Source organism: Bubalus kerabau, chromosome 4, assembly GCF_029407905.1.
Source record: "Bubalus kerabau isolate K-KA32 ecotype Philippines breed swamp buffalo chromosome 4, PCC_UOA_SB_1v2, whole genome shotgun sequence".
NCBI lineage: Eukaryota > Metazoa > Chordata > Mammalia > Artiodactyla > Bovidae > Bubalus > Bubalus kerabau.
In genome coordinates this window covers 30,889,053-30,916,253 of record NC_073627.1, presented here as the reverse complement: position 1 = coordinate 30,916,253, position 27,201 = coordinate 30,889,053, and the positions used below count along the sequence as shown (strand labels likewise).

Below are 27,201 nucleotides of genomic sequence, written 5' to 3'. Positions count from 1 at the left end.
CAGCGTAGAAATCCTGATCTAAAACTCTGGCCTTTACATTTGTTAGACTGTAATATCAAAGTCTTCTGAAAAAGAGCACCAGCCCTGACCTCACTACCCTAAGACTGTGGGTTTCCTTTGTACTCAGTTGTAATCCTAGTGTGCGTGCCCCCCTTGTTTTCTGAGGTTTTAACTGGGCACGTGTCACGAATGTCTTCTAGTTTCTGAGTGATCTTTATTTTCACTTTTGGTAGCTGTGAAATGTTGGCCATCTCTTCCCCCTTTAAAGCTAACATAGATGGCACTGTAATGAAAAAAACTATTCACATGGCATTTTCTTTCTGTTAAATTGACTTTCATAGGAATAAATTCTTAGACAAGGAAATACTGGGTCTAAGCATAGGCATTTTTCTCTCTTATTAGGAACTATCTTCATTAGTTTATAAAAGGATCATATTAATAACGAGTCCTGTCACTGGTGGCTCAGTGGTACCAAGTTTATCATTACATGAAGTATTGATATGAAGAAAGTGCAAGTTCTGGGAATGACAAGGATAAAATGAAGGAAATAATTTAGACAGGCGGATGGGGACAGATCATGGTGGGCTTTGTTTTGACTATATTCTGCTTTGCTTACAAAACAAAGATTTTTAAGTAGACGAGTGTTGTAATTAGATTGGTGCTTTAGAAAGATAACTGGTGAGAGTGTGGAGGTGTGTTTGGAGTTAACAGATTATATGCTTGGTGCTGTATAATATGTGGATGATTTTTCTCTGACTTACTGAGTTCTACCTTTGTTTCAGTTTCTACAGAACCTGTAGAAACCTCTCGATGGACAGAAGAAGAAATGGAAGTTGCTAAAAAAGGTAAATGATAGTAGTTCAGGTTCTTCGGGTTTGTTTTTGTTTGTTTTTAGGGTTATTAGTAATGAGTGATATGGAACTAATTTCTTTTTAACTAAAAAAAAAAAAAAAAAGTTCTTCCACAATGGAAGCAGAATTTAGAAGTACACTTAGAAGGTTTTTTTTGACGGTATCCTGCTCTGTAACATACCCCAGTGTGTCTTGTTTGAGGGACCCACTTTTGAGGGATTTAACATTCTCTCTCATTTTATTTTGAATGTCTTGTTAGAGAGCAGGTAAGCCACTTTCAGTTTTACAGAAGAGTTGTGATTAAATGCAATTAATGTTGTTTTGGAAGGTATTTGATATAAAAAGTCTCTTATTTAAAAGTTGCATTTAATAGAATGATAACTATTTCCTCAGTTTGCATTTAGTAAAGCTAAGTTTGATTACAAATTGCTAAGAAATTGTGCTGTGATTCAAGAGATGAGAGCATGGACTTTACAGCCAGACAGATGAAGGATTGAGTTCTGCCTCTGACACTTGTGTAGCATATGGCCTTCATTTTACTCTGAAACACTATGGGTCTTTTGTTCTTCTCTTCTTGCTTATAAATGACCTGTATAAAGTACAGGTCATACAGTTTGAAATTAGCTAAAATTTCTAAAAGGATAAATAATTGGTTTATAAATAAATTGCTTTTTAAGTAAAATAATTTTGAGAAAATTTAGCCAATTCTTTTGAGGGTTAAGGATTTACCTTGCAGTTCCAAAGAGAAATTATTACAAATAGCTTGACCTTTTAGTGACACATTTCAGATTTATTTTCTATTTAGCTGGTAATGAGTAACACATTTAAGAATCATGTAAACTTTGCCTAAAATACAGCAGTTTAGAGTGTTCTGTCCTCAGAATATTTTTATTTGAGGTGTGTTTGCTGTGACGGTTGTACTCATATGCGTTGCTGTCATCTGACCATCACAGCGCAGTAAATGGATGCCCACGTGGCCACAGTGTGGTCTGGTCCGAGGCACATCCCCACACCCAACTGCTCCTGCCCCTTCCTTTCAGTTTTTGTCATATGCTGGCAGAAACTGGAGGTGATCTTCAGTTTTCATTGTGAAGGAGTCTACTGGTGTTAACCTTGAAAAGCTGATGTTTTCCCCACCAATTGTTGAATTTGCACTAGAAATTCCTGTTTGGATACACCTATGTCTAATGTACATCTCTGTTTATGCATTTATATGCCCATATTTTGTGCACATATGTTTCTGTGTGCATATGTGTGTCATTTGTTGGAAGGAAGTCAGATTGCATAGGTTCCTGTGATGCATTGTATTACAGAAGGTTTAAGAAAACCTGGTTGATATTTTTGAGGGGATCCTTGATTGGAAATGGACTGGGGACATGTTGATTATACCTGGAGCCTCAAGTATGTGTCTTTACTTGGTGTCAGTCACTCACATTTGATTGCCTTATTAACTTTGTGCTGATACAGTGTTCCCCAGGATCTACAAGTACCTAACCACGCAGTTGACAGTGTCTGGGCTCTCCCTGTGTGTCTGCTTTGTCCTGGTCCTCTGGGAGATAACACAGCAAGGACAGGGTCACGTTCTTCCAATATTGAGCATGTTTGAACTTTGGATAGAAATATAGAGCTGTTAATGAATTTGTGTCAATCACATTTCAGTAAGCATCGAAATGTATCAATAAATAACTGAAAACACAGTGTTAATGATGGTGAGTGCAAGGATTAGGGGTATTGTATTATTTTTCTTGTTTGCTGTATCAGGTGACTATTCAGTTAATGTTTGGTTTGTTTTTAAAACACAGGTCTAGTGGAACATGGTCGTAACTGGGCAGCAATTGCCAAGATGGTGGGAACTAAAAGTGAAGCCCAATGTAAAAACTTCTATTTTAACTATAAACGGAGGCACAATCTTGACAACCTTTTGCAGCAGCATAAACAGAAAGTGAGTGTATCAGAAGTGGTGAATCTTTTACTTACTGTTTTTTTGGGGTTTTTTTTGCGCTTCAAAGATTGGTTTTGAAGAAAACTTTTTTGTAGCCTTACCTATAAAGGATATGCTAGTTTCTTGGCACAAGTTGACTCTGTTTATTGCCCAGAGAGAAAAATTTCTGTTAGTAGTAATGGCAGTGCAGTACTTTTGAATTACTGTAAACTGGATTTGAAAAATATAAGCATTTTGGAGTTTGAATTGAAAACTTTAGAGTTCTGTTGACCATATTGAATGAGTTTATCTGGCTTATGAAAAAAGACGTTTTCTCAGAGACTCCATGGGGTAAAGACTAAAAACTAGCAAGTTTTGAAGTGTTATGGAAAAAATTATTTAAAGATTATGAGAGATTATTGAAAATGCATTAACAAGGAAATTCCAGTGTTCTCAGAGTCTACAGAGCCCTTTGAGGGCTCCATGAATATTTTGTTTTCATAAGAATATTAAGATGTTCCCTTTCCCACTATGTGGACATTTGCATCCATGGGGTCAGAGAAGCTGTGAGTGAGAGTGCTGGTACCTTAGTGTGGACCTTTGTGGCACCGCCAGGCTCAGTGCACTCTTCATCTCCAGGCAGTTGCAGCTTTGTTTTTGTAAAACGGCAGTTTCACTTAGTGCCTTTGGTGAAGCAAATAAAGCTTGGCTTTGGTAAACCTTGAGCCTTGCACACGTGTCTGTATAATGATGAGCGGGGCAGAGAGCCCTCTGTACTGTCTTGGGCCAGGGTGGCACTCAAGGAAAGGCACACTGGGGTTGTTTGAGCTCCAAGCTAAACAAACCTCGCCTTTGTCATGTAATGTCGTTTTTAATTAAAAGAATGACAGAAAAACCAGGCTTTTCAGACCTGAAAAGTTTGCAGACATTTTCTTGAAAATGAATGAGCCTGTCTTGAAAGAAAACATCCATTAATATTGGTTGCCATTTTTAAATTTCCAGCTGTTAGGCAAAAATTAAAATTTTGGTAAATGTGTCTCTCTCAGTATGAGCTTAACATCTTCACACTACTCAAAGACTTTTCTGATGAGACTCTCTGGCTGCTAGCATTATGAGCAATTTTTATTTTTCTTAACATAATTTTCTGTCTTCCACATGCCATGACATTATTTTTATTAGAAAATAAATGTATATGTTATTTTTATTAGAAAAATAACATTTTTTGGAGGGGGAGAAGAACAGGAGTCTTTCAGGCTTTGGCTGTTTGTCCATGTAGAGTGATAAGTATTCCAAAAATGGTTTGGATGTGACTTTTGATCATTCTGATAAAAGCGATCTATCTACACACAAGGCCTGTTAGTGGTCCCTGAAGGGACTGCCTGCCCCCAGCCAGGGTGCTTGTCGGACAGGCAGCTGCTGGTCTAGAGTACACCTTCTGCCTCAGCTCAGCTGTGAGAAGGCTTGCTTCTTTCCTTTCAGTTATGTAAATCCCAAGTAACAGTATTTTTACTCTTCTAGGCCTCACGGAAGCCCCGTGAAGAGCGAGACGTGTCTCAGTGTGAAAGCGTGGCCTCCACCGTTTCGGCACAGGAGGACGAGGACATTGAAGCCTCTAATGAAGAGGAGAACCCTGAGGACAGTGAAGGTACCACCACTCTTCCGTCTGGTTGTGGCGTCTGCTGGCCCACATGCGTGATGGGTGCCTTAGTTGTTTGGCTGTCTAGGGATTGCTTCATTCAGGAAACGAGAACACAGCGTATTTATCATTCAATCACACGTGTATTTATGTAGCTCCTGAGATGGTCCAGGTGCTGCAATTGAAAGGTCTTGAAGGATGGCAGTCCTACCTGAGACACTAAGTGCCTACATCCATAAGCTGTCACTGTGTCTCTATTGTTGCCACACATGTTGGTTCAGTCAGTACCTTCAGTTTCATTTTCCTCTTTCTTTATTTTATCGAGCTTGATTTATTTCAGCATTTATAAAGCTGAACATGTCATATTGATGTTTTCATGAAAAAAAATGTATTAATGCCCCAGAGGCATTGGCCAAAAAAATGTCAAGAAACTTAAATAAAATCCTTTATGCTATTTGAAAAATTAGTGACAACTTCCTCAAAAAGTAAATGTTTTCTTGATTTTTTTCGAATTAAAAAAGGTACCTAATTTAGTTTACATTACTATTAAAGTTTCTGTGAACTTAACTGTCCTCTTCTCAACTGGGGATTTTCACAATGATTCCAGTAGCTTTTAATATGTTATATCTTAAACGTATTCATGTTTTATGTATGCAAATATTTTCTCTATCTCATTTGCTTTTTATCTTTAAATTACCAGAATTAAAGCTTCGCAGGTAATTAGAGCTGTTTGCATTTTCCTTTGTAGGCGCTTATGTTTTAAGCTTAAAAGGTTCTACACCTTCCAGGAGTTTTAAAAATACTAAATTCTGGTTTTTCTACAAATTGTTGTCATTGGGTTTTAAACTTAAAATTTATCTTGAAATGGGTTTTGACTTTGAGCAATAAGTGAACTTTATTCTGTGAGGTTTTGTGAAAACCGAGGTCAGTTCAGTTCAGTTCAGTCCAGTCATGTCCGACTCTTTGCGACCCCATGAATCGAGACACGCCAGGCCTCCCTGTCCATCACCAACTCCCGGAGTTCACTTAAACTCACGTCCATCGAGTCAGTGATGCCATCCAGCCATCTCATCCTCTGTCGTCCCCTTCTCCTCCTGCCCCCAATCCCTCCCAGCATCAGAGTCTTTTCCGATGAGTCAACTCTTTGCATGAGGTGGCCAAAGTACTGGAGTTTTAGCTTTAGCATCATTCCTTCCAAAGAAACCCCAGGGTATTGCCAAAATGGAGAGACCACTGGAGCAGGCTTGTCTGGGACGAGCTGAGGGGCTGCAAGCAGTCTGAAGGGGGGGCTGGCATTTGGAAAGGGGTCCTCAGAGTTTGCTGACTTCAATAGGGTTGTAACTGGTAGCCAGTATTGCCTGGGTTATAAATGTACATGAAGCTTTTATTTCACAAGACTGGGTGGCTTAAACAATAGAAACTTATCTATTGCATTAGTGCTTAGTCACTCAGTCATGTCCGACTCTTTGTGACCCCAGGAACTTTAGCCCAGAAGGCTTCTCTGTTCATGGGATTCTCCAGGCAAGAATACTGGAGTGAGTTGCCATTTCTTTGTCCAGGGGGTCTTTCCCACCCAGGGATCGAACCTGGTCTCTTCTGCATTATAGGCAGATTCTTTACCATTTGAGCCACCAGGGAAGCCGTTTAAATTAGGGCCCAATTTTTATGACCTCATCTAACCTTTATTATCTCCTTTTAAGGGCATTATTTCCAAATATAGTCACATTGAGGGTTAGGGCTTTAACATAAATTTGGGGGTGGGGTGGGACACAGTTCAGTGCATAACAAGGGCCAAGTCTCTTTGTCATATGTATGTTTATTTCAGAACATGGAATCCTGTTGCATGGGCTGACATACTCTTAAAAATTGAACACCACGAAATGACTTTTTTCCTTCTCTTTTCTTCCTGTTTCTATGTCTTCGTGTGAAGCTTTTTCCAAACTGTCAAATGAGGTTGTCAGGTTAATTACAACCTGGTATTACAGCGATGCTTCCGTGGGCTCTAGTGTGGACTGGCCTGGTCACGTCATGCCATTTGTACGTGTGTGTTGTGTTGTGGCGTCTGGTGGTGCTGGTTTAGTCGCTAAGTCGTGTCTGACTCTTGCGACGCAGTGGACTGTAGCCCGCCAGGCTCATCTGTCCATGGGATTCTCTAGGCGAGAATACTGGAGTGGGTTGCCATTTCCTTCTCCAGGTCTTCTTCCCAACCCAGGAATTGAACCCATGTATCCTGCACTGCAGGCACATTCTTTACCGACTGAGCTATGAGGGAGATCCTTGGAATGATGACATCTGGAATGGTTTCCTATTAGTAGGAAGTGAACTTGCCACCAGAATGGTGGGGTCTCCAGTTCCTTTGACTTAATTTCACTTGTCAGAGAAGAGCAGCAAGCACAGTGCATTTTCCATGAGCCCTGATTGGTCCTAACTGCTCAGTTCAGGGAGACCCTGAAGCCACATGGGTTTGTGCCCTCAGGCTCTTGCGCTCAGGTGAGTTGAGATAGCTGCTAGAGGCCAAGTCTCCGTGTTGGCTTCCTGAATGGGCGTCTGACCATATGAGTATCTTTCGTAATTAGATGAGTTACATCAGAAGGACCAAACCTTTGTTGTAATTTAGATTTTCTCTTGGTCTGAATCATTCTTTGAGGTCTTCTGAGGGGGGAAGAAAAAGACACTCACACTTGGCTGGTGCTTGGTAAAGCGCTGCAACTTGAAAGAAGAAGATAACTGAAGGAGTGCTTATGTCAGATGATGTCATCTGCATAATCACTGACATGTCCTCCAGGCTTTGGAGGAGAAATGACTTGTTAGTTTGTCCTCGAACTTGGCTTCCATCACTGTGTGAATAGAAATGATGCTGCTGCTGCCACTGCTAAGTTGCTTCGGTCGTGTCTGACTCTGTGCGACCCCATAGACGGCAGCCCACCAGGCTCCACTATCTCTGGAATTCTCCAGTCAAGAATACCGAAGTGTGTTGCCATTTCCCTCTCCAATGCATGAAATTGAAATTGAATGTGAAGTCGTTCAGTTGTGTCCAACTCTTTGGGACCCCATGGACTGCAGCCCACCAGGCTCCTCCGTCCATGGGATTCTCCAGGCAAGAGTACTGGAGTGGGGTGCCATTGCCCTCTCCGGAAATGAGGATGAAGTCTGGCTTTTTGTCTGCCTTTCAACACTGGTAGCATCTTTCACCAACCATAATTGCTGCTGTCCATTAGACCTTATAGCACATGAGGTGCTCTTCTGAGCTTTTGTCTTTTGATTTTGTTTTTGTTGTTGAGACTTGAGCTGTTATCTGAGTCCAGGCTCACACATCTAACTGCCTGTATAACCTTTGTATTTGGGCACCTAAGGGTTAACAGCATCCGAAACCGACCTGTGTCTCTCACCTCCACACCTCCCTTTCCCTCCAGTCTCCCCCTGGGTGTGTGGGTGCATCTCCTTAGATCTCCCCTCCTCCATCGCTGCCACCCCACTTAGAGCCACTGTCCCTTCCTTCAGTGGCCTCTGGATTGGTCTGCTTGCTCCATTATATTTTTTTTCCTCCAGAGAGCAGCCCGAGTGAACCTTGTAAAATACAAATCAGGTCAGGTCTCTCTGCTCCACATCCTGTGATGCTTCTCCCATCTCATTCAGAATCAAAGCTGGAGGCCTGCAGTGAGGCGTGCAGCCTCCCTGTAGGCACTGGCCCTTCTTACGTCTCTGGCCTCTGGCGGCCCCTTCTATTGCTCACTCTGTTCTTTTTTACTGTAGTTAAATGAGATAAAATTGACATATAATGTTACACTAGTTTTTAGGTGAACAACATAATCATTCAGTACTTGTACATTATGAAATCATCTAGTTCATCATCTAGTAAGTCTGGTTAACTTTCATCATTGCATAGTTACTTTTCTTGAGATGAGAATTTTTAATGTCTACTCTTGGCAACTTTCAGATTTACAACACAGTGTAATTAACTGTAGTCATTATGCTGTACATCACATCCACAGGATTTAGTTATTTTATAACTAGGTGTTTGAGTCTTTTGACACATTCATCCCTTTTGCCTACTCCTCACCTCCTGCCTCTGACAACCACCAGTCTATTCTCTCTATTGGTGCTGTTTTCTTTTTAAAGATTCCACATGTGAGTGAGATCATCCAGTGTCCTTCTCTGTCTAACTTATTTCACTTAGCACAGCGCCCTCAAATTCCATCTGTGTTGTCAGAAATGGCAAGACATATATTTATATATGTTTACATATATGTGTGTGTGTGTATACACACACCACATTTTCTGAATCCTTTCATCCATTGACAGACACTTAGGTTGCTTCCATATCTAGGTTATTGTAAATAGTGCTCCAGTGAATGTTGGAGTGGATATATTTTTTCAAGTTAGTGTTTTTTTTCCCCCTTCAGATAATACCTAGACATAGAATTGCTGGGTCATATGGTAGTCCTGTTTTTAATTTTTTGAGGAAGCTCCATACTCTTTTTCATAGTGGCTGCACCAGTTCCCTTCCTACCAGCAGTGCATTGAGGGCCCCCTTTCTCCACGTCCCCCCAGCTGTTGGCACTGCTTGTCTTTGTGATGATGGCACTGGCAGGTGTGAGGCTCCGTTCCCTCTGTTTGCCCCCTGTCCTCATTGGCTGCACCCAAGCTGACAACCCCAGGTAAGGGGCTTTTCCGCGTGCTCATTTCTTCCTGGCATGCCCTTCCCCACTTCCTTTGGGCCTCTGGCGATGTCATGTGAGCACTCTCATGCCTCTGTACCCACTGGCTCTCAGTGAGTTCCATATTCACTGTGTTTATTACTACCTGATGTGTTAAGTGTTTATTGCTCATTGCCTGTTTCACCCTAGGATTTCTTCTCCCACGGCTGGGTTACCAGGACCTCAAACAGCTTCTTACATGGCAGGTGTTAGGCACATATTTGAATGAATGAAAGCATGAATTTGTCGAGTTATTAAATATTATGTTATGTGTGAAAAGTATTTGTTCTCATATGATCATTTAAGTTTTTATTTTTACTGTTTTTTATATAAAAATGATACATTTATGGCATCAGAGTTTCCTATTTTGCTTAAAATATTTCTCCATATCTCTTGAGGTTATTTGTATTTCGTACTAGATTATCTTCTTAAGAGTTTTAAAAGGATTTATCCCATTTGGAATTCTTTTTCTGCATTACGTAAGGCAGCGTTCGTGTTTTTCTCCCACCCAAGGACCAGTTCTGAGAAATTGCACTCATTAGCTGTTATTCTGCCTCCAAGATTTAAAGCACTGGCTCTGGCATGTATCAGTTTCTCACGTCCATCAGGACCTGTTCCTGACCTTCTCTTCTGTACCACTTGTTTGTCTCGTCTGTCTCTGGGGCAGCCCCAAATGTGTCGTAATACATTGGCTTCATAGTGAGTATAGGTGTCTGAGGAGTAAGTCTCTCCCATGCTGATAACATTTTCTAATTTTCTTGAATCTTCTCAGGGACTTATTTTTTCACATAGATTATAAATTGATCTTACACACCTTTGGGATTCTCATTGGAGTTATATGTATTAATTTTAGGGAGATGTAAATTTTTGTGTTGTCTTGTAATCTATTTTAAGAAAATAATCGAAAACATAATGTTGAAGTGAGTATCTCTGTGTCCTGTTCATAGCAGTGTCGCGTTGAAAGTAGCCCAAGGGTTCAGTAATAGAGGAAAGGTGACATAAACTTAAAGACATGTTCACAGCCACTCATTCATTGCACACCGCATCAGGTATGTGAGCCTGCTCTGTGCCAGGACCTCGGCCTTGTGCTGGTCACTAGGACTAAATGAAAATCGAAATGTGTAATCCTTGCCCGTATGGTGTTCACAGGCTCATGGGAGCAACAGCAAGGAGCCACGTAATTGTGAACAAAAGTAAAATTGTAGCTGCAGTCAGTACATGTGCTGTGGGAGCCATCAGCAGCAAAGTTCAGCTTTGTTGAGGTAATCATAGAAGGCTTTTTTTTAAAGCATGTGGTAGTTGATCTAATATCCAAAGGGAAGAGTAGATGAAAGCCATTCAGAATGTGTGTAGTCAGTGGTAAGGGATGCATGGACCTTCAAAGAACTGAAAGAAGACCACAGAGAAGGCGGGGCTGGAGAGAGAGCTGGCAGCTCGAAAGCATGGCCACACCCAGCAGCTTGGGACTGGATCCTGGGAGCAACAAGGCTCCTGGAGATGTTTTAAGCGGGAGAGAGTGGGAGTGAGTTTTGGTAAGATTTGGCTTTTAAATTCACTCTGGCTTTGTGGTAGAGAGGAGTCTGGGGTGGTGGTGAGAAGAGTCGTTTCTGGAGTCAGATGGCAGTTGTGAAATTGAATAGAAATGGCTGGATTTTGAGGGATATTTTTAGAAATCTATGACTCATCAAGGTGCAGAATCTGGAGATAAATGAGAGGAGCGTGTGAAAGATGACTCCTGGGTTCCTAGTTTGTTTGCTGGATACTAAACTCTAAAAAAGAGCTTGATTTGAGACTTGGGAGAGTTGAATACCAGTCCAGAGTAAGACATAGAGAATTTGTAATTCCTTTGTGACATCTAGGTAAAAGTATTAAAAGTACATGTATGAGATGGAACAAATGGTGGGAAAGACTAGTGTTACAACAAATTAAATGACAGAACCTACGTAATATTGTCCTAGAGCTTTGCTATCCAGTGAGGTAGCCACTGGACACCCATGTGGTGGTTGAGTTCTTAAAATGTGATTGCAATCTTCCCTCCACCTGAGGATCCCGCATACGCGGGTTCAACCAGCTGCGGGTCCCAAAATATTAAAAAACAAAACAAAACAAAACCCAGAAGGTGCCCCAAAGCAGAATTCCACATTATGGCAACTATTTACACAGCATTTGCATTGTTTGTACAGCTCTTCAGACAGAAGTTTTATTAGGTGTCGTAAGTCATCTCGAGATGATGTGAAGAGTACTGGAGGATGTGCATAGGTTGTATGCAAACACTACGCCCTTTTATATAAGGGACTTGAGCATCCATGGATTTTGGTATCTGTGGTGGGGTGTGGGGGTTTTCCTGGATTCAGTCCCCTCCAGACACCAAGGGACAGCTGTCGACCAAGTTGAGATGTGCCGAAATGTGAAAATAGCAAATTTTGAAGACTTAGTACTAAAAAAAGGTAAAACACCTTGTTACTAGGTTTCTATGTTGGTTATGTTTAAAATGGCAATATTTTGCACATATTGGGTTAAATAAAATTATTGTTGAAGTTAATTTTACCTGTCTCTCTTCTTACTTTTTTAACGTGGCCTCAAGAAAAATTAAAATTACAGATGTTATGTGCATTAGGTTCCTCTTTGGATGGTGCTGTTCTAATGTCAGCCCTCCTGGGTTAAAAAAAGCAGAGACAGGACTGGTAGAAATAAATCAGAATGTCATCTTTTATGGAAATGTTTTTGATTTAGTTTTATTTTTTAATATATCTTTTTCAAATTTTGTATGAATTATTTTTGGACATTAAAAGCTTTTATGCTTTCTGTTTCCAAAGACAGGCAATTTGAGCTTTCCCTTTCATACTTTTTAGAAAACTTGTTTTCCCAGTGCTGTGGTACTTCAAGGGAGGTCATCACAGGAGGATAACTCATCCTAAACAAGTACTTTCAAGCATGGCTTCTGTCACCACCTGACACATGTTCATTATCAGATTTTTATGCTGTATCATTATCTTTAAGGTGCTGAAAATAGTTCTGATACAGAAAGTGCTCCTTCTCCTTCACCAGTTGAAGCTGTCAAGCCTGGCGAAGACAGCACTGAAAATGCGCCTCCTCGAGGGACTGCTGAGGCCGCGGCCGAGCTGGAGGCCACCCCTGACGCCGTGCCCAGGCCTTCTCCCTCGCCGGCAGCTGCGAGCACAAAAGTGGCCGAGGATGACAGTGTGGAAGCCCCGGCGAATGATAGCATCACAGTGGACACGGCCGAGCCGATGGAGGTGGAGCATGAGGAGCGTGGGGCTGAAGGCACTTCTGCTCTTGACCTCCCCTCAGCCACCAAGGCCGATGCTGTGGATGTTGAAATGCGGGTGCCAGAAAGCAGTCCATCCAGAGTCGAAGGAGACCCCAAAGACAGAGACCTGCAGAGGAGTGGCGAGAAGCCGGAGCCTGGAGAAGACGATCTAGGGGTGGCCCAGCAGCTGAGTGCCCCGAGGCCCGAGCCCCTGTCCGACCACGATTCCAGCGCCACTTGCAGTGCGGACGAGGACGTGGACGGGGAGCCCGAGAGGCAGCGGTGAGGCTCCCTCCTTGACCTCCCCCGTCTTTATTCTGCTGGTCGCAGACTGAACCCGGGGTGGTACTGGCTGCCAAGGTTGCTCCTGTGTAAATACTGGCCAGTGAGAGAATCTGTCTGCTTTTACTGTTGGGTTCTGATGCTGGTCACCTGATTAACCAAAAAGAACTGTGTGGTCGTTATTTTTTAAAGAAAAAGACTTTAACTTCTTTCCGTATCAATTGTTAGGTACATCCCATATGATAGCAGAGAACGGCGGTCAGCTCCCAGAGCTGTGACCAGAACCGCAGTTGCCTGCTGCTATGGTGGCCGAGCCATGTGACGTGGTGGTGAAGGGGCAGGCGGGAGGCAGGGGCCCCAGCTCTGCCCTCGGATGGAATGGCCTCGGAGTGAGGCCACAGTGCCTGCGTGTGAGATGTGAGAGATGCTGAGGGCCAAGATGGGGACTGGAGGAAAAGTGTGTTAGAAAGCATAATCTGATTGAAGTTGGTGGTGATTGTAATGGTCACCTTTTTGTATCACTTAAAACTGTAGATTATTCATATTTGTAATTTAAAGTACAGGTACGATACAAATTAACTTACGTACTTTTAGTCAAATTAATATTATAGAAATACAATCTTTATGGTTTTTATAACAATTGCTGTAAAAAAAAAATAAATTTTTATAGAAGTAGATACTACCTTCTTTAGTATACTCAGTTTCTTGGGTGTTTACTTTTCCCTGAAAGAAATGCAGTCACCCAGAATCACAGTACCTAGAATCATTTGTACCATGTTGAATTGATTGGTGCAAACTGTAGAATGAATTAGACCAAAATGTCATTTGACCAGAAACCCAACTCAGCTCTTTTTTTTTGTGTTCCCCCTTTTTAATAAGAAAGAGGCTCAGGAGACACCCAGATTCTGCTCAGAGCTCTGCTTCTGTAGTATGTCCTGGTGTCATTGTGCTTTCGGTCCGTTTACAGTGTATTGTACATCTTATATACTAAAGAATGGGACTTGATACTAGAATGGTATTGAACATAACAATCATGATTTCTCCAAGGAGATTTTTATGTGGTAGATAATAGAATTTTAATCAGCAAAAATAGAAATAATATAGGACTCCTACTTAACCATGGTTTTTCAGAAAATTGAAGGTTCTAGCATTCTTTTTCTCATGTCTCAATACTGTGGATTTTAACTGTTCCAAACTTTAAACATAAATGGATTCAAGCCGTATGGTCCCTTTTTAAGCATGCTTTACTGAAACATGTCATCTAAAATAAGAGTCATGTGTTCTGTGCTGTTGGCTTTAGTGACTTATTTATAAATTTATGAGTGAAGGGAAAATTAGGATGGCAGTAATCATAAAGGGGAGGAGCACCTGCGGGCTGACTGTGATGGTGGTCATGAAGCTCTGACGGTCCTTATCAGCACATGGTACTCTCTGGATGATCCTTCAGTTTATTTTGCTTCCAAGCTGGCAAAATGACACTTTCTGTTGTTTGTATCTTTAATAATATCTTGATTCTTTGTGTAAAAAGTTGTTTTCTTTTACACATTCTTGTTTTCCTACACATTTATACCTTTTCAAATGTTCACCTTTCCCGGTAACTGACAACACTGGGAAATATGATGGCGCCTGTAAGGTATTGTGTTCCAGTTCCTCTTCTGGACATCCTTTACTCAAGTGTGGGTCCTGAAACTAAGTGAAGTGGTGTGGTGTGCGGTGGCAGAGGGTGAGCGGGAGCACGGGCTGGGTGGGGAGCACAGGTAGCCACGTGAGCTCAACCTGCTGTTGCCTCGTGGGAGTACTGCCTCTGTGGTGCCGTTTCTCCCCAGTTTTCATGAGAAACCAGGAGTCTGGAATTATGGGTGAAATTTTTTTGTTGTTTCTATTTCTTTATTTTTGGCATTGCTGGGTCTTTGTTGTGCTGTGTGCAGGCTTGTTTTCTCTAGTTGTGATGAGTTGGGCCTGCTCTCTGTTGCAATGCGTGGGCTTCTCAATGAGGTGGCTTCTCTTGTGGAGCTCAGGCTCTAGGCTCAGGCTTTGGTAGTTGTGGTGCTCGTGGGCTTAGTTGCCCTGTGGCATGTGGGGTCTTCGTGGACCAGGAATGGAACCCATGTCCCCTGCATTGACAAGCGGACTCTTGACCACTGGACCACCAGGGAAGTCTCGGGGTGAAATTCTTGATTTTAAAATGATGGTGGTTTATTCAGATGTTTTAAAAATACTCTCTCATCTTAGCAAAACACTAGTTTGTAACCTATGTTAATGGTAAATTAGGACCTGACATTCTCTAAATGGCCCTTGTTCAGATTGTTCTGTTGGTTAGATGCAGATGAGTATCAACCTATAAATTAACATTAGGTTTCTTTACCTGAAAATTTAGCCTTGTAGATTTTTTCCTTAGTATTCAAATATGTAAGGTTAATGTTATATATGTGTGTGTGTGTACATGTTAACTTGCAAGGAATTATGGTGACTGTATGTTTAAAGTCTTGAATAAGAATATATTGATTAGTCATTTTTAATTGCATTTTCAGAATGTTTCCTATGGATTCCAAGCCTTCGTTGTTAAATCCCGCTGGGTCTATACTGGTCTCATCACCCATAAAACCAAACCCACTGGACCTGCCTCAGCTTCAGCATCGAGCTGCTGTCATCCCACCAATGGTAAGTTTTCACCGTGAGTAAGAAAGGAGAGTTGAAAACAAAGACCTTTAGAGACATTTCTTCTCTAATCAGTGCTTGATTTTTTTTTTTAATTGTAGTAAAAATCATATAACATGAAATTTACATCTTAACTCTTATGTGTGCTGTTCAGTAGGGTTAAGTATATCTATTAAACCATCACTCTCCCCTGCCCCCAGCAACCTACACCTTTTTACTTTCTGTTTTATGAATTTGGCTACCTACATAAGTGGGCTCATAATACAGTGTTTGTGTTTTTTTGTGGCTGTTTTATTTCACTTTGCCTAATGTTCCGAAGATGATTCATATGGTGGCACATGTTGATTCTCCTTCTATCTTAAGACTGTGTGTATAGACCACATTTGATGTATCCATTCATCTGTTGAATGCATTGCTTTTTCAAATGAATTCATGTGAGAATTGATTGAAATGATCCATTTCCAGTTAAGTTAAAAAGAGAAATGTAGTGCTCTAGCCATAAATGTTACTGAGTTTTGTGTTTGTTTTGTTTTGCTATAAGATAATAGTAAATATAAGTAAGTAAATAGTGTATCTAGATGTTGAATGTTTAGAATAAATTATAGAGGTTATGGTTAGCTTTAGTATACAGTTCCAAACCTAGTTTTATTTGCATATTATCTTATTAATCTCTGTGAATTTGACTCCCTTTTGATCCTGAATTCTGGTATTGGGTATTGATCCTTAGTTATGTTCTAGCTCTTTATTTCAGATGATAAAAATTTGTTCCCTAGGTCACATGACAATACGTAAAAGTTAAGTGTGTGCCTCTGATAAATAGGCTCACCAAAAAAATCATTAAGCATTTGTTCATTCATTGATTTACCCAAATGGACATAAATTGAGGGTCTGCCAAGTTCAAGGTAACATTTTTCTTATGTTTTGTGGAATGTCATAATCTCTGACTTCAGAAAATTTAGAGATTGGTCTTGATAATAAGACATAGAAGCAGATCCTGTTTCTTGTTCTGCCTCAGTTTTTAAAAATTCACTTATTATAATTGGAGGATAATTGCAATATTGTGTTGGTTTCTGCCATACATCAACATGGATCAGCCATATGTGTACGTATGTCCCCTCTGCACAATATAAATTTAAAAGAATTAAAATGTGATGCTCTGTTAGGTTGAAAAATACACTATGAGCAATTCAGAGGAAGGAGTACTTCCTGGTTAGAGAGACACTTAAAAACTCTTTGTAGGAAGTAATGTTTTAATTGGACCAACGCAGTTCATTTTGCTTTATATTTATAGTAAAAGAAGGAGAGGGCACATTTACATATAAGCTAAAACCCAAAGGCAAGAAAATTATGTGTGTATTATGAGTGCAGTGAAAAATCCTACCTACAGCAGTGGAAAAAACTGTGGGTCTTTAGATATCAGGTTCTAAAAGAGTCTGCTCTCTTCTAGTCCCAGGATGCGCATATTCATGACAGAGCAGCTTGGATTCTTTCTTAAACAGGCGTCTCAGTTGCCCGTTGTGTCAGTGATGTGCACTGTGAGAGAGGAGCAGGCGGCAGCAAGAGGGAGGGCAGGAGGGATGGCAATGTGGTGTTGGATGGTGGGGCTGGCCTGTCTGAAGAGAACTGCATCTTATCAAGTTGGTGGTGGAGGGGAGGAGATGGGTGAGGCCATGGTGGCCGCCAGACTTCTGGCTGAAGCTGCTGGGGTTCTGCTTTGTACGAGAAGCCAGAGAAGTGTTCAGTGTAGCAAATGAGAAGCTCCATTTTGAATGTGAGTTTTGAGGTGCTTTGAGATAGCTGAGTAGAGTTGTTAAGGGCAGTGAGTGTGGAACTTGGAGAAAAACGTCTCAGAAATATTTGCTTATGAGCCATTAACATAGAGGTGACGTTTAAATCCACAGGAGTGGGTGTGAGCACCTATGAGGGTCAGGAAGAGGGTGGGCCAGACCTGAGCCACCAGGGGCTCAACGTCTTAAGTTAAAAGCAGATGGAAATACTGTGATTTCTGACTTTGATTTCTCTTAACACAACTTTCGGAGAAGGCAATGGCACCCCACTTCAGTACTCTTGCCTGGAAAATCCCATGGATGGAGGAGCCTGGTAGGCTGCAGTCCATGGGGTCACTAGGAGTTGGACATGACTGAGCGACTTCACTTTCACTTTTCCCTTTCATGCATTGGAGAAGGAAATGGCAACCCACTCCAGTGTTCTTGCCTGGAGAACCCAGGGGCCCCGGGGAGCCTGGTGGGCTGCCATCTGTGGGGTCACACATAGTTAGACATGACTGAAGTGATTTAGCAGCAGCAGCAGCAACACAACTTTGGGATTTATATCGTGTTCAAATCTGAAAGTAATTGTTTAGCATTTTAAGCATAAAGCTTGAAGATTTCTTTGATTAAAAAAATGGTAAAACCACTTCAAGCAGTCAGATTATATAGAAATAAGGGTTACTTGCAACAGATGGTAATGGCTACTTTGTTGGTGTCTGGCGTACTTTAGATTTTTTCCTCCCTGTAGGTTTCCTGCACCCCGTGTAACATCCCGATTGGGACCCCTGTGAGCGGCTATGCCCTCTACCAGCGGCACATCAAAGCCATGCATGAGTCGGCACTCCTGGAGGAACAGCGGCAACGGCAGGAGCAGCTGGACCTAGAGTGTCGGAGCTCCACCAGCCCATGCGGTGCAGCCCGGAGCCCCGGCAGAGACTGGGAAGGTGGGTAGTGTGCACACCGCCCAGGACACAGGTGCAGGAGGTGGGAAACAGAGCTGCATTTGAAACCTAATGGCACTGTCCTGAACAGATAAAGTTCCTTACCTTAACCTCCGTTAGACTGTCAAGGGATGTCAGTGTTTTTGATCACTGAAGGATGGCAGTGATGTTTTCAGTAGGCTTCTTGTTAATGTGAATTTTGTGATGTTCACTTTACTGCTGATGATTGTGTACTGGCTGTTCTTTCTGCTGCGTTCATCTGAGTTTTCAGAGTCAGTGAGAATTACCTGTCCTCCAAGCAAGTCAGGGAAATATTCTAAATCTCTGATATGATGAGATCAACTTGGTGTAGTACAGTCGATCAGACCTTGACTTACCCCTCACTATGGTCGTGGGCAAGCCACTTGACCTTCTCAGCTTTAGTAAAGTGCAAATAATACATCTGTCTGTCTAATCTAGCTATATCTCTGCCTTTCTGAAAACGAATGCACATTCAGTATTGTTTCATAACGCGTGGTTCAGCATTATTTTACATACAGTATGATAATTTACAGCAGTAGTATATTAGCATATGCATAGTGTAATAGACACCTTGAAGAGTGCTGTTATCCTTTGTGTCACTGTTGTTACTTCAAGTGACAGATTTGAGTTGTGCATGTTCTTTTTAGTTGGTGCATGATACACTTAGTTTCTTTTAAAACAAGAAGAAAGGGAGCCATTACTAAATTTTAGTTAATTCTTCTGTTATGGTTAGAAAACGGCACCTAGTAGTCAGTAGTCTGTAGTAGTGGTCTGGTTGATAGTAACCGATGGACTGCCTAGTACAACACACTTAGAATATGAGACCATTAAAGTCTTCTTCTCTGACTATGGTTTCATTTTTTGTAATGATTCAGTAGACTGTTGGTAATACCTTGTATAAGATAAGGGCTGTTAGCTATAGAACACCATGCATTTCAAGGACTGTTTAACGTAAAAGTGGAACTGTGGTGCTTAACTGACCCTACTGACTCCTTGTCCCTGTCCCACCAGGAGTAAATGGTTAGTTACTGAATGTCCTGTGTCAGAGTTTTACATATACGATTGCTAGTGTTTTAAATATAAATCTTAGGCTATTAAAAATGTGAACCAGATTAATACCCACCATGGCTGTATGTATAATAGGTGCTAAATGAATATTTCTTGAATGAAAGTAGAAAAAATATTGTTAACTTGTGAGCTTTTAGTATATTGCCTCTAGAGAATCCTTAATCCCTAACTCAGTAATTGACATAATGTGTACTCAGCAATTACATGTTAAAGGAATGATTTAAATGGAGTAGGATAAAAATGGATTTAGCAGAAGTACTTGTCTTTTGAGGATTCCAATGATGAGAAAAATCTGTCAGTATGAAAATGATAAATTATAGAATAATTTAAGTCTTTTGATCTATCCCTTACATAAATGATTTAGAATAAATTTTTTGAAACAGAATTAAAATGCGGAAAAATTAACATTCAAATAGTGTTTTCTGAACTTATGCTAAAGCTTAGCATTTTTCAGCTGACAACACCTGAATCATTCTAATATGTCTGTATAATTGTTTTAAGAACTGAGGCTCTTTTCTTTATCTCCGTTACAAGTGGGTTATATTGGCAGCCCCAAGTTCTGAGACTTCAGACTGTGAATTGCATTTCTCCATGATCAGTCACATTAATCCATGTGGTTTAGATCTGAATGGTATCCTTTTTTAAATAGTGATGCAGTGGTGTTAAACCCAAACTGTCATTATTTATGTGATCAGTATGACACCAAAGTGTTTGTTAATATGACATCACTTTGGTTCAAGGTGACTCTACAAACTGGGGTGGTTGATTACATTTTATTCTACGGTTAAGTTTTGTTTTAGCTAATCTAGCTAGTATGTTCATCCAGTAATTCATTTAACAAGTGCTGAAGGCTCTCCTGAATTTATAGCTATTTTGTAGTTTGCTTAAAGGATAATCTCCCAAATAACATTTATATGTTTGCAATTAACTCGCTTGTATGTAGAGTGTTTGATAGGAATATTTTCGGTGCAGCATCATAGAATAGTTTATAGAATGGTAAATACAGTGAGGATGAGGTCTAACGTATAAACCATTACCAACTGGTGTTGTCCATGTGAGGTAGGAACACAGTTCTGGCTTTTCCTTTCACGGGCTCATTTAGAAGGTAACAGGCAGCACCTGTTGTCCACCTGTTGGGTTGTGTTCACCTTCTGTTTATGAGACAGGCGGTTTAAGCCTTTCCATTTGTAGAAAAGCTTGAAAAAGCCTCAGAGAAAAGTTGTTTTCATTTTCCAGTAACATTTATACAAGTTGACTCCTGCTTTAGTTGGAAACCTTTTTTCTGCAGTGAAAGAACTCAGACTTGACACTTCTAATGAAGTGAAGTTCTAATGCAGGTTTTAACAAAATCCAACCAAAATAAGAGTTAATGCTTCTGTGCAACTGAATGTAGTTTATCTTTTTTATTTTTTCAACTGAGTACGTGATGACTTAAATGGTTGTATTTAGAACCATCTAAAATTTCATCTTTTTATTTAACACTATTATGACAAGTATATTTATTTTTCTGCATGTTTATAAACTTATAAAGCCATCCTTCACTGAATATTTATATATAATATGCTCTCACGTTAAATTGTCTAGAAATGGAGACTTTTTTTTTTGTAGTTGGTTTATTTTGTAAATCTGCACAGTATTAGGACACTTATTAATCAGTCAGAGAAGGAATGGGTAGCATCATCCTGATGGTGTCCCCAGAGGCATCTGAAATTTCTGCACCCAGTGCTCAGGAAGCCATCACTGCACTGCGGCTCAGAGCTCAGGCCAGGAGCTGCACTGCTGCAGGCAAGTCTCCAGCCGCGGTTGGGTAGTTAGGGTGTGAGTCTTTTGAGCCTCAGTTGCCTCTGTCAAACGGTGTTAATGATCTCATTAGTCCTGAGAGCTTAACGAGATACTTCCTGTAGTCTTCAGTGCTCTGCCCATACTACAGATTCCTATTAGCTGATGTTACTTTCACTGTTTCCGGTTTTTAAAAAATACCTTAAAAAGCTAAAGAACATTTTAATTGTGCTAGTCAATTCTCTACTTGAAACCAGTCACAAACCTTCCACTTCACAATGAGAGGCGGGAGACCTGCTCTTTAGAAAGGACCTGTGAAGATGCCATGTCACTGCAGTTAAGGGAGAAAGGAATCAAGCAAGAGGGCTATTGTTGAGGGAGAAGGCAAGTTATTTTTCACAGGGGAAGATTATCCACCTAGGAAGCCTGAAAAATTAACTGAGAACTAGAGCTAAGAGGAAAGTTCATTAAGTTTCTCAGGAAAAATTGATATACAGAGATCTATATTTATCTTTCTTGTATCTGCAGAAATTAGATATATGTATATATTTATACTAAATATAAATACTAAACAGATGGTTTTCCTCACAACAAAATAAAAAACATCTATTAAAATTATATGAAATTATGAACAATGACCTGTATGAAAAAATCAACGTTCCTCAGTTGGAAAACTCAGTATAAAATGTCAAGTCTCCTGTAAATATACATGCAGTGAAAATTCCAGTGATACATTGGGGAGGAAGTACTCAAAATGATTTAAATTTAGATTTATCCAAAAGAACAAGTGGATAAAACTAGGTAAGCAAAAGAATAAAAGATGAATGGGAATTTGTTCTGGCAAACATTAAAATGCCACAGTTTAAAGTGATTTAGGTTACAGATGATTTTTACCTTCTTTTCTAAAATTATAGTATGTCAGTTTTACTTCCTTTAAAAAAAGAAAAGATATATATATAATATAGAAAATTATATAATTATATATATATGTGTTTTTTCTTAATATGACTCTGCATATCTGATATGCCCTTGAAATGCTTAAAGTTTATTTTTATACTTCATGTGGAGGTAAATTAGTAGAATAATTTTCATTAGCATTGTTATAGTAAAATTCATAAGCTTGCATAGCCATTAAAAATGATTTTGATCTGCATCTTTTGAAATCCTTCTTCCGTTTCTTGATTGCATTTATTTCTCTAATACTAAGCAGTGGGCTTCAAGAGGCTAATTATAAAAGTCAAAATCCTCAGCATTCTGGCCTCTAATTCAGGGTATACCTGAATTCATAGAATGGCTGGATAATCCGTTGTTTGCCTGTTGTGATCTTTATTGCATGTGAAAAGACTTGATTCTCCTAATGAGAGGACAGAGAAGTCCTTTGTGCTTTGAAAGAAGAAATTGTCATCGGATTTTTGTGGATTTCATTAGGTCAGAGTACTGGTGCTTACACAGAAGATTTGGATGTGTAGGGTTTTGTAACCTAGACCTCTATAGTAGTATAGAGTTGGATCTGCCTCCGGACAGTGTGGGCTGGTCCTGTCACACTTGCTATTTCAATCTGGGGTTCTTCCCTTATGTTGGTAACTTTAACTTCCATAGGAAAATCAGTCGCCTATATGCCCTATGCTGAGGCCACACGTGCTCTAGAGCAGGAGGCACAGATGCACAGTACCGCGGCCAGGTCAGCGTCACCGTGTAGGCTCTCTCCGCAGCCCGGTGTGGGTGCAGCCCGCTCTAGTGGCCCGCCAGGTAAATACCGATCCTCCTGCCGTGGCTGCTGGCCATCCACCTACACTGCTGGCAGGGGTGGTTTGCTCCCAGGACACGTCCCTGCTATTTCAGAATTCCTTTCTTGTTTCTCTGCATCCCATCTTCAGTTGTGTTCAGTTGAGATTCACTGGGCCACTGGGAGGTTTGTGTTCATACCTGTATACTGTGACGTTGACTGCCTGTTCTCCTATGAGTACATGTACTTTGTGAAAATCTTGAGATCCACCCCCTGCTATAAAAAATATTCCAGTGTCTATGAGAGTCAGAATCAGTAAGTGTTTCTCAAATTATGCAAGATGCAAAGAGGTCATATAACTGGCTGTCAGTCATATCTGTATATTTTCTAGAGTTGTAATGTCAGCTGTCCCTAAGAAATACCCTTCTTTTCACCTCCTGTGTGAGGTTCGAGGAGTGGTGCAGAGAGAGAAAAAATCACTAAAGATTGCCATTTGCATAAGCTGAACAGAAATAGTCTGAAATGGACATCAGCCTGAAAGCTCTGGTTTGACAGGGAGTTGAGTATTTCAGTGTCACAGATACCATTTGTGACCTGAGTATGGATACAGATTTAATATAAGTGAATTCATTTTGCACTTACAATTGAATTGTGATTGAAGAAATAATTGAGATAGGTGGGAACATCATAAAGTAGGAAATTGACTATTTCAAATAATTTTTTTCTTCCTTTTAAAAGTCCTCCAGCCTGCTCCACATCAGGTGATAACTAACCTCCCTGAAGGGGTTCGGCTTCCAACAACTCGGCCCACTCGGCCGCCGCCTCCTCTCATCCCGTCATCCAAAACCACAGTGGCTTCCGAGAAACCATCGTTTTTACTGGGAGGCTCCATCTCGCAGGTAAGAGGGCTTCTCTTCCCAGGAGATTCTCTGTTGGTTACTGTTTTGTAAAGATTTTCCTTCCCTCCCATATTTATTTGTCAGAGTCTAAATGAAAATCTGTTTATGACGAGACATTGACTTAAAAATGCAGCAGTCGCTTTGTCTTCCATGGCACATGCAGGTTTGTTGGAGTTAGGTCCCCAAATTGAGTGAGTGTGTCATGTAGCCACTCAGATCTCTATCTGCTTAATCAGTGGTCAGCTAATGATCAGGGAGCTCTGTGCCCAAAGGACTTAAATTCCCCAGTCTTTACCAAGGGGCTCATCAGCCAGGCAGCCGACAACACTGCCTTCCTCCTCAATTCCTGCTATCACAGAGCCTTGAGGTGGGACCACACACGGTGAGGACACATGGCCTTCTGGAGTCTCCCCTGGCCAGTGTGCAGCCTGCACGTGTGTATGGCCTTCTAGGTCCCCAGGGAGATGTTGGACCTCTGCACACCCCTGTGGACATCTCGTTCTTTAGCTTTTCCTTTTTGTGGGGAGGGGTGGGGTCTACCTCAGAGGATGCAGGATCTTAGTTCCCTGACCAGGGATGGAACCCTCACCCTTTGCCGTGGAAACATGAAGTCTTAACCACTGGACCACTAGGGACGTCCCTCTTACAGTTTATGGTTAGCCTGATTGTTTGCTCTGACTGCCTCGGCCAGGGGAGAAGTTAATCCATTGACTCTAATTGTTTCTGACAAGCCTACACCTGCTTCCCCACCCCCCTCAGGCCAGATCAAGACAGCTTTGCAGGTGGGGTCTCTCAGAGAACCGCTCAGCCAGTCTGATAATGACAGTCACCTGAGACTGACCCCCCGTACTTTCATGTGACCAGAGCTGTGGGTTCTAAGGGCTGAAGCAGACTGGCAATGGGGGTCAGCAGAGCAAGTTCACAGGTCACAGAGCTCACAGTTCTTACCGGAGTTTGCCGTTTTCCTGAATAAATGCTCCCAGATTTCTACAGGTCTTTGGTTATAGAGTTGGAAAAGAGTTCTTAAAGGGCTGATTCTTAACCTTCCTGCTAGTTTTCTGGTTTGGTTGCGTTTGTGGAGGAGGGTCTTTGGAAGTTCTTCCTCCACCATTTTTTCGAGGGATAAATGCAGTTAATAATAAATGCAGTTAATAATAATAGCTACATCTGAAGGTATGGTTAAGTGTTTTCAGTTATGTAATTTGTTAATAATACACATCAATCTACCTAAAATTTAGGGTGATTTTGGAAGATGTCTTGCTCCTTTTAAAAGCTTTTAAAATTTAACCAATCTGCGACGAGGATTTTCTTGCTTTATGTATACTTACTCTTAGTTTTGGTGTGGGGGGTGGATGGGTGGTAGGTTTTCTAAACAGAAATGTGTACGTTAACTCTAGAGTTGACCTTGTGAAGAGACAGTGTTATTCTAGTCCTTTAACATTATTTTTAGGGAACACCCGGCACTTACTTGCCTTCTCCTAATCAGGCCTCCTACGCCCCCGAGGCAGCGAAGCCCTCGGCAGGCTCCATCTCTCTGGGACTGCCGCGCCAGCAGGAGGCCGCCAAGCCAGGTCAGTGAGGAGGGGGAGGACCGTAGCCGCTTTTGTGGCGCACCAGTCGGGGACTTGGCACTTGAGCTCATTTTGTCTTCCTCTGGCCCACAGCCACAGTGCCCTACATCAAGCAAGAGGAGTTCTCTCCCCGAAGCCAGAACTCACAGCCTGAGGGTTTACTGGTCAGAGCCCAGCACGAAGGGGTGGTCAGAGGTAAGACACACTGTAGGGCAGAAATATACTCTGGTCCCCAGTAAATGGGTTAAGGGAAGTCGGTAATATGTTTTAAAGATGGGCTCTTAAATTAGAGCCCTTAAATTTTCTTTCCATATAAAAATCATTTTAAAATTTTGAAATTTTGTGTTTCTGCAGTGCTTTTTAAAAATTGTGAAATTATTTTTAAAGTACGTTTCAGTAAAACACTGTTCCTTTTATGCTGCTGTTTCCCTTTTTTTCTCGTCTCTCCCAAGCAGGGGCTGGTTTTGTTGGCCTGTTTTTCTTCTAGGTATGGGGGTGTGATTGGCTGATGATTCTGTTGTTATCCAGGTACCTCAGGAACCATTCAAGAAGGAAGCATAACTCGGGGAACACCCTCTAGCAAACTCTCTGTGGACAGCATCCCGTCCCTCCGAGGTTCCATCACCCAGGTCAGTTGTTCTCCTTCCCAAGACCCAAACCACAGCTGGTGAGAAAACCAGAAGTGAAGTCTCAAGTGGGTTGGCCATTCTAGCACAAATTTTGTGACAAAGTTGTTCATTGTTCTGGGATTTGGGACAGGTCTCAGTGATAAACCTGTGATAAACCTCAGATGATAAACCACAAGCCAAATCATCTATACTGTGTTTCATTGAAAAAGGTGGATTATTTGCAGATTGGCGGAAAAAACAAGTTATAATTGATGCAACTCTGCCTGGCAGAGCTTTTAACATGTGTTCAGCTTAAACAGAAATTGAGAGGAAAATCATAAATTGTTTGCTTGCTTTTACAACTTGTTGTTGTCTTTTTCTTACAAATTTTTTGATTACATTTGCATGAGTTTAGGCCTTGAGACAAATTTTGTTTCTGAGAGTTAAGTGCTTTCATAGTGGTTTGACTTTGAGGTGGGGAAGAAGGCTGACTCAATTCATATACCTGTTGGCATTTTAGGAAGTTTTGTATGGCAGGGTTCAAGGACCAAGGTACAGTCTTTCTGTGTAAAACATGTCCGGTTTCCCATCATGTGCTGGCCTTTCTTATTTGAGGTCATGGCTTGATCTGATGCTTGGTGTGGCAGGTTACATTTTCTGAGCATTTGTGTACTGTCAACTGAAGTGATGCTCATGCTGCCTGTGTCTGATTGAATGGCAGGGGACCCCAGCTCTGTCCCAGGCTGGCATACCCACTGAGGCATTGGTGAAGGGACCTGTTTCTAGACTGTCCATTGAAGAGAGCAGTCCTGAGAAAGGCCGGGAGGAAGCCGCCTCCAAAGGCCATGTTATTTACGAAGGCAAAAGTGGACACATCTTATCCTATGATAGTAAGTATCGCCTCTCCACTCCAAGGCTGGTGCTGCCACATGTGACAGGGGTGTGGGGCTGGCTCCTTACCTGCTGGCTTTGGGAAAGTGAGTTTTCTTTCCCCAAGCCCAGGTTTCCTCTCTGTAATGTAAAAAGGATTAACGTGAGTACTTCTCTTGAAACTGGTGAAAAGTTAACTGAGTCAGTCAGTGAAAAGTGCTTAAGAGCATGGAGCCCAGAGTAAGTGTCCCCTGAGTGGTGGCTCCCCACTGCCAGCTGTGGTCATTAGATTTAGCCTAGGAAAAGAATCTCTGTTTAATAGAACCACAGCTAAATGTCTGCTCAGCAAAAACAAGTCCCTGTGAATGCTATTTGACCCCCTTCTATTTTAAAGGAATGCCAGTTTTACTTGTTAAGGAGTAGATAGTAGTCTGATAATCCTAGAAAGAGTACTGAATTTAAATTCACCTTAAATGTAATTGTTTTAATGCCTGTCTCTAAACGTTCGTATTTAGATGTGTTCATGAGTTTAAGTTTCAGCTTGCCCACTGGTATGAGCAGCGTGCTGAAATCGCACTGTCCTGCCCAGACATGCGTCTCCCCTTTTTCCACTGTGTCCACCCTGGCTCTGCT

General features: G+C 41.3%; 2 protein-coding genes across 26 annotated transcripts in view; one reads left to right on the top strand and one right to left on the bottom strand.

The window, feature by feature from the left end:
• The window catches only part of NCOR1 (nuclear receptor corepressor 1), a 115,630-nt gene that overhangs the window by 60,648 nt on the left and 27,781 nt on the right, over positions 1–27,201 (top strand). For 19 of the 25 annotated variants that reach the window (XM_055576405.1, XM_055576403.1, XM_055576400.1 and 16 more), the window contains 12 exons: positions 783–845; positions 2,654–2,793; positions 4,291–4,417; positions 12,106–12,658; positions 15,190–15,319; positions 17,834–18,029; positions 22,494–22,643; positions 23,359–23,519; positions 24,970–25,090; positions 25,184–25,285; positions 25,619–25,719; positions 26,420–26,588. In XM_055576405.1, coding sequence (XP_055432380.1) covers positions 783–845; positions 2,654–2,793; positions 4,291–4,417; positions 12,106–12,658; positions 15,190–15,319; positions 17,834–18,029; positions 22,494–22,643; positions 23,359–23,519; positions 24,970–25,090; positions 25,184–25,285; positions 25,619–25,719; positions 26,420–26,588 — 2,013 coding nt within the window. The remainder of the gene's footprint in view (positions 1–782; positions 846–2,653; positions 2,794–4,290; positions 4,418–12,105; positions 12,659–15,189; positions 15,320–17,833; positions 18,030–22,493; positions 22,644–23,358; positions 23,520–24,969; positions 25,091–25,183; positions 25,286–25,618; positions 25,720–26,419; positions 26,589–27,201) is intronic. The other 6 variants (XM_055576419.1, XM_055576414.1, XM_055576413.1 and 3 more) reach the window with 4 other exon arrangements.
• UBB (ubiquitin B) overlaps positions 1–27,201 on the bottom strand; it is a 172,830-nt gene that overhangs the window by 138,316 nt on the left and 7,313 nt on the right. The gene's annotated exons all lie outside the window — the stretch shown is intronic.